The sequence below is a fragment of the Humulus lupulus genome, chromosome 7, assembly GCF_963169125.1.
Source record: "Humulus lupulus chromosome 7, drHumLupu1.1, whole genome shotgun sequence".
Taxonomy (NCBI): domain Eukaryota; kingdom Viridiplantae; phylum Streptophyta; class Magnoliopsida; order Rosales; family Cannabaceae; genus Humulus; species Humulus lupulus.
This window is the reverse complement of record NC_084799.1, coordinates 207,401,954-207,409,308: the sequence shown is the minus strand read 5'-3', so window position 1 is coordinate 207,409,308 and position 7,355 is coordinate 207,401,954. Positions and strand designations below refer to the sequence as shown.

Sequence of the window (7,355 nt, the reverse complement as noted above, 5' to 3'; positions counted from 1 at the left end):
AGTTGGTATTGGCTAAAATTCCAAGAAAAAAAAAAAAAAAACTCAAATCCAATAAACAAAGTTTAGGAGCCAACAATATGGATTAGATCTGTTATAATTGGATTTTTTACTATGTTATTCACCACCAACCTAGTGATGCACACGGGGTTGGACATTGACGGGGAGTGCTCCCCCGTCTCCGTCCTCATTTATAATTTTAATCCCCTCCTGGTCTTATCTCCGCTTATTCTCTATAGGTGACGGGTGGAGAATCCTCATGTGGAACCCATTTGTTTAAAAAATCAATTTTAGATTAAAATTTTAAAATAAAAATAATAAATTATATGTAAATTAAAATATTGCACAATATTTATGATTTAAAATACTAAACATGACCAAAAATAATATTTAAAATATTAAAAAAATTACTAATATACTACAATAACACATAAAGAAAGATATAAAATATTAGAAAAAGATATAATAGTTTAAACAAGACCCATCGGGGCGGGAAATGCCATTCCCACTCCTGCCCCATTTAATATTCGGGGATTGAAAATTATCCCCGTCCCGTTCCTCATTTAGATGGAGATTTCTCGCACCATTAGGGATAGGTTTCGACGGGGGCCGTCCCCATGGGAAAAATATGCATCCGCCCCGACCCCATAGAAAAAATGTGCATCCATACACCATCCCAATTCAATTAAAATCAAACTTTTAATAGTCAATCTAATAATTATTGAGTTCTAAACTTTACTAATTAGATTAGATTTGACATATACTTATTGGAACTATGAGAAACTAAACTGACAAAAATAGCTAAAACAAACTCAAAGGGTTTGTGGTCGTCGGTGTTCTCTCTGTTCAAGGTTGCCAGAGACCACGACGGAGCTCAGAACTTGACTGGTTCGTGCTCCTCATTCCCCTCCATGCAGTGCTTTTCTTCTCTCCTCAGTACCCCACACCAGCCACTTTAGCATCTCGGACACGCCCACTCTCTCTCAATCTCAATCAGGTAACATAATGACACACTCAAATTTTAATTTGGTACTGCAACTCTTGCATATATATATATATGTATATATTTATCTGTTTCTTTTTCGTTTTGTTCTTGTATTTCTTGTTATGTTCATGGCTCAATTTGCACGCCAACTGTTCGAAGAAATTCCTCATCAGATGTCTTGATGATTTCACTTTATGTATGTCTCATTTATTGTATATATTACTGGGTTATGTTTCTTTCAACTATTTCTATCTGATTTTCTTTCCACTAGAATCAGAGCACATGCCAATTCTCTAAGCCTCAGAAGCAAGAAGAAGTCATCTTATTTATACCACACCCAATTTTTTTCAAATACTGCTAATCTCAAAACTGTCAAATTGTAATGTTATTCTTCTTCTTCTCAACATTTATTAATCTATAAAAACTCTAAGTAAGTCCATTTCCGTAATGTTACCAGCTTCAAAATCGTTCCATAAAGGCTCTTGAATCATTAGCTCCCAATCCACCACAATCATGAACAAGAAAAACTCCCATGATAAGGCTCTCTAACTACATTGTTACTTCTATGAGTAATTACAATTTGTGCCATAAAACACAACATAATTATGCATTATGAAGTCCATGCACATATAAAACAATTAAATGAACCTATTTACGTTAGAATTACAGCGTGGAGTTTTATGTAGTATAGGAATTATGTCCAATCCACACCACAGGAGTTTTTTTTAAACTATTAGATTGTGTTGTTACAATACACCGCCACACCATTCAGCATTAGGTTGGATTAAGCTAGTTATTAGTATTACTGTGAGATAAGTATGACTTGCTTGTCAGAATCATCTATATTTATTTCTTGGAATTACAGTAAAGTAAAATATGTCCATGTTTATGCTTTGGTCATATTTTCATTTTCTGCTAATGTTTTGTAAGTTGCAATGCTTAATGTTTCTAAAAGGCATATCTAGGTTACTAGTTTGGAAATATGCTATCATTAGTTCTGTAATATGCTTTATATAATTGTCATTTTAATGGAGATATTATCGTCTTTATCATATCATATGCAGTCGTTTCCAATACTATTGTTACTAGTAAGCTCGTTTTCAAGCCATCTTCCTCCATTTGTAAGCCCTCTATCTCTAACCATATGTGTTTGTGTCTGCACAAAATAGTCTTGATCAAAATTGGATATCTCTTTTCAAGGTTATTTCCCTCCAGCTTCCTAGTTCATAAATGAAAAAATGAAAGTGATGCAACTTTTATTTCTTCATTAATCAATAATACCCCAGAAACATATAGCTGGCTACAATAATTGTAACTAAATGAAATACTACACTGATAACTTATGTTATTATTAATATTATTTTACACACCAAAATCATGTGGTATAATTGGCGTGGATCTTACCAACCATAACATGTCATGTTTACCAAGTATATATGGAAGAAATTTATGAATATCTCTTGTCAGGATTTTGAAGGATGGACTCACAATTCTATGGGGTATTATTGATAGTTTTAGAAAATATTTGAAATGAATAAAAAATGTTTAAAAATATAAAATTTAAATAATATAGAGAATTACAGTGTGTATTTTACTTTTAGGATTTTGTAGTTTGTAGTTTGCAGTTTTGGTTTTGTTCTATGTGGTTTAGGCAGTAGATGTGGATAGTAGTTGTAGAAAGTATAAGTGTAGAAAGTATAAGCATAGGGGTGAAAGGTCTAAGTAACATGGTGTTCCATCTCAAAACCAATTGTTGATGAGTGTAGTAACTCACGGTCTTATATATTGTTGAATGTGCTCACACATTTTCCATGTGGGACACACTAATAATAGGAATTCCAAGAAGTGCATGGTCTATTTTAAGAAAAAAATTGTAGTTTGCTCAGCTATTTCCTTTTTTTAGGAAATATTTACAAACATATATAATGCATGGATAAACTATATATATATTGTGAACATACAAAATATAGGTATTCTAATCATTAATCACACTAAAAACACTTAAACTGACCTTTTTAATGTTGAGTAAAACCATAAGACCTCTGTGCTGCATCCACCCAAACTTAATTTCAGAGAAAAATGGTTTAGAAAACAGGAATAAGTTTTTTGAATTCATAAACATGAACCATACTTGTAACTTTTTTTGATTGGGAAGTTATAGTGCATGTATGTTACCTTTCAGATTTTGAAATTACAATTTTCCAATCGAACCAATTAGACTCAGTGATTTTTTCTTAAAATATGCCATATTTTTGGAAAGATTTTATAAAAAGCCATAAAATAAAATATATGTAATTTCATCTCTTTTGTTAATTTAATTTTGCACTTTTGTTTTAGCAGATAAGAAAGTCAAAATCCCTAAAAAAATGGCAGACTCCACAGCCTTCACCTGTCAAACTTGTGGCAATGTTGGCATGGTCGATGGTGCCGATGGCTTCTTCTACTGTCTTCAGTGTGGTTCTCAGGCAGAGGACATCTTTGACACCGATGTTGGTGATGAGGATTTTGTCGATAAGGGTGTTGGTGGTGGTGCTATTTATCTTGCTAGTCACCGGCGCCAACGCCATAACTCCACCATTAATCCTGATACCATTTCTCAATCACAGTCCCAATTCAACGCCTCAATCCACTCTCAATTTTGGTCTTCCCTAACTTTAGAAGACAAAGAAGAGACTCCCAGTCGAGTCAAGAACAAGAGTGAGGGAGTGGATTACAATTACAGTTCGGGTCCCTTTAGTGACAGCATTGGACCCACTGGCCCAGAGGATTTTGGGTCCATTGGGGTACTCGTTCCGAGCTTCGAGGACTACTATAATGAGATAAGGATTCGATACATTATGGGTTTGCAGTTGATGATTGAGTTTCAGTGTGAGGCTTTGGTTAGGGAGTTTAAGGTCAGTCCTTTGATTTGTGGGTTGGCTGGGACCATTTGGTTGCGGTTTGTGGCTGCCACTCGGGTGTTTGATGATGGTTGGGTTGATGAAGCCATTAATGAGTCTGAGAATCAGCATGAAGGTTAGCTCAACACTACACTGTTTTTGTTTTGAAACTCAAAATCAAAACACCTTAATGCATCACTGCTTGTAAGTTCATCAATGCAACTCATATTTCTGTCATGTTACTCTGTTTGTGGTTGAGCCTTCTAATTTAGTTGTCTTAAATTGTGATCATTAAGAGTATCAAGCATATTTGAGCATAGAAGTTAGATCAGAGTATTTATTATTTAACACGAGGGATAGTTTTTGAATTTTAAACGATAGAGTGCTTAAGGTGGTGTGTTGTTGACATTTGATTGCAATGATATTTTGGTATCATCCCTTTTCAAGTTTAGTTCAAGTCTTTCTATACTGACTATCCTTTCAGATACTGGAAGTTGTGATTTTTTTTAATAGTTGTCATTTCAAATGGATTGGAGCATGGTGTAATGATGTTGATTGTCCGCATGTGTTTGGTATATTGTTGTGATAGGAATGGTTCTTTTGGTATTATCTCTTTTCATGTTCGAGTCTTTCTATACTGATCTAACATTCAAGTTTCAGAAACCGTGTGATTTGCCAATAATTGTCATTTCAAATGAATTAGAGAATTTTTAATATTGCATGTTTGCACTAGAGTTTTAGGAAGATGAAATGGACCTAAGAAGGCATTTTGTAGTTGTTTATTTATCATGTTAATTATTCGACAAAAGAAAGCTGAGTTTTGTTATGATATGGTCAATTAGCTTTTATGTCTCTTCTTGATAGATGGTGATTCTGTTTTGTTTTAACAAAGCTTCATTGGGTTATCTTCAGTTTCGTCGATTGATGTAGTTAAGCAGTCAACATTTGGTCTCATTTTCAACTTCTTCTCTGTCTGTAAGAAATTAATATATCTTATGCCTCTTATATGGTAGCATTTTTAACGAGTGTTTATTTCAGGAGAGCTACCTAATGATTTCAAGCCACGAACTAAATATAGTTCAGAACCCCAAAATATGTATGGTCGGCGTGCTGTAATGATATGGATTAGATCATTGAAAAGGAAGATACCATTGTCTTGTACTTTAGCCATTTCTTTTCTAGTTTGTCATCTTGCCAGGGAGGCAGTCTTGACAACAGATATAGTAAAGTGGTCACTAGAAGGGAAACTTCCATACTTTGCTGCTTTTGTTGAAATTGAAAAATGCATTGGACCGCCATCAAGGGCCTGCCCAATAAGTTCAAGTTCCATGTTTAGGCCTCTTGAATCTATTACAGCACAGAAGATGGAACCACTTTCAGCTTCCATTGCTAAATCCATAGGATTGCGTTTACCTCCTGTGAATTTCTATGCCATTGCTTCGCGCTACCTTCAGAAGTTATCACTTCCTTCTGAAAAGATTCTTCCTCACGCTTGCCGTATATACGAGTGGTCAATGCCTCCAAATTTATGGTTATCAGCTAGTGAACTGAGGCTTCCTACTCGTGTTTGTGTGATGTCGATACTGATTGTTGCAATAAGGATTCTTTATAATATTAATGGCTTTGGCATATGGGAGAAGAGTTTGTCTAAAAACCATGTTTCTTCCACATCTGATGGGACAGAAGAATCAGATCCTAAATATGATCCTGGTATGAAACAAGGCGGTGAAGAGGATTCTGATTCTCCTAGTTTGAAAGATAGCAAAGACAACGAGTCCGGTCCTCGTTTTGATGATGTTCCTTATAAAATCCCTATAAACACATTACATCTTCAGGAATCTGAGTTGGAAGCTGCAGAGCTTCTGTGCAAGGTTGAAGCATTATATCATGGAATACATGAAAACTATGGTAAAAGTTATTTATTGAGATCTTTTTTTTCCCTCTTTTCTTGAAAAGATATGTATAATAATAATAAGTGACTTACATTGACAGAGTATTCTAAAGACTTGCCAACCTATCTCCAGCACTGCAAGGATGTAGTTTTTGCAGGATTAGAACCATCATTTGAGAATCACGAGGAGCAAAAACTGATAGAAGAGTTATGGGGTTTTTATCAGAACAAAACAGTAAGATTTCGAGCTATTTGGTGTTTTTTTTTCCTTCTGAAACTTGTACACCTGCCTAGTGGTTGGTTTTTGAGCTTTTGAAAACACAGTTTCATTCATTTTGTCTTGCATTAAAGGATTCCATAGCAGCTGAAGAAGATCATGATAAATATAGTAGAGCCGAAAAACAAAAAAGATTAAGACTAGATGAAGAGCACAGTAGAACTTTCCCACCCAGAGAAAAGAAGTTCAAGGAAAACGAGCGTGTTAGTGATCCATCCGATGGTGAAACTCGAAGCGAAAACCATGGCCGGTCCAAGAGTAGTCAAAATGACCAAACCCTGAAAGCTGAAACAGCATCTACTCTTAAAGAAGAGTCCATTACAGAAATGAAACAGGACATGGAGGAAAACAGGTTCTATTACATGCCGCCAAGGAAACAACTGAAAAAGTTTGGCTATCTTCATTACGCGAGAAAGAGGGATGAAGGCTCGTTGACTTACGCTGTTCACGCCGACTACTACATCTTGCTTCGTGCTTGTGCTAAGGTTGTTCAAATTGAAACTCGGTATATGCATTTTGGGGTGTTGAGCTTTGAGAAAAGGCTGGTTTGGACTGAGCACAGAATCAACCACTGCTTGCAGTTGACTCCTCCAAATCTCTCTTGTGAGTTCTGTACCAATCCCAGAAATGGAGATGCCTCATATGAGTCTCTTGGACTTTCAAATCTGAATATTTAGTTTATTTTATTGATTTATTTATTCATTTTAGGTTGTTAGTAAAAGAAAGTTTTAAATGAGCTTAGCAAGACATTTTCATTGGCTTGGCTATTTGGGAATGGCAAAAAATCTAAAATTTGTGCTGGGTTTGCTCGATTAAAACTAAACAAGTGAACAAATTGTTCAAACTTGTATTTAGGAAAATACATTGTAGCTAAAACAAGAAATTATGAAGAAATAGATGTTAATATATCTGAAGAAAAAGATGGTGTTAATTTTCTCATATGAAAGATGAATGATTTTTCGACTTGGATTTTGAATGGGAAAACAAATTTACTAAAGATTCTCTCCAACTAAGAGAGTCATTGAGCATGTTTTTACTTGGTCTTTTATTAATAATCTAAATATCATTTTCTTTTTTCCTTTTTTAGTTTTGGTTATTGAACTTTTAAAAATCGGATGAGGAAAAATCAGTGTTGGGGTATAAAAAGTAGGACAATTTTTTTATAGGGCTTCACTTTAAGTCCTACTGGTGGAGCTCTCAGTGTTTTTCGACTCGTGAATAGTTTTCAGCGCGATTTTTTTTATGAGCGTGTATATTGTAGCTATTAAGAGCATCTTGCAAATTTTTAGAAAATTCTGAATATTTTACAGTACCGAAAACTAAGTT

At 34.8% G+C, this 7,355-nt stretch overlaps 1 protein-coding gene across 4 annotated transcripts; it reads left to right on the top strand.

Moving 5' to 3' along the window:
- The first annotated feature begins 731 nt into the window (after window positions 1-731).
- On the top strand, window positions 732-6,736 carry LOC133789294 (TATA box-binding protein-associated factor RNA polymerase I subunit B). 4 transcript variants are annotated; one of them, XM_062227095.1, is made up of 6 exons: window positions 732-994; window positions 2,047-2,103; window positions 3,323-3,997; window positions 4,900-5,769; window positions 5,854-5,987; window positions 6,104-6,736. In XM_062227095.1, the coding sequence occupies exons 3-6, from the start codon at window positions 3,349-3,351 to the stop codon at window positions 6,704-6,706; spliced, it is 2,256 nt and encodes a 751-aa protein (XP_062083079.1). In that variant the 5' UTR covers window positions 732-994; window positions 2,047-2,103; window positions 3,323-3,348; the 3' UTR covers window positions 6,707-6,736. The 4 variants fall into 4 exon arrangements, with proteins under 4 accessions (XP_062083079.1, XP_062083078.1, XP_062083077.1 ...); XM_062227091.1 differs by lacking the exon at window positions 732-994 and adding an exon at window positions 1,040-1,178; XM_062227094.1 differs by lacking the exon at window positions 2,047-2,103.
- Window positions 6,737-7,355: the final 619 nt, after the last annotated feature.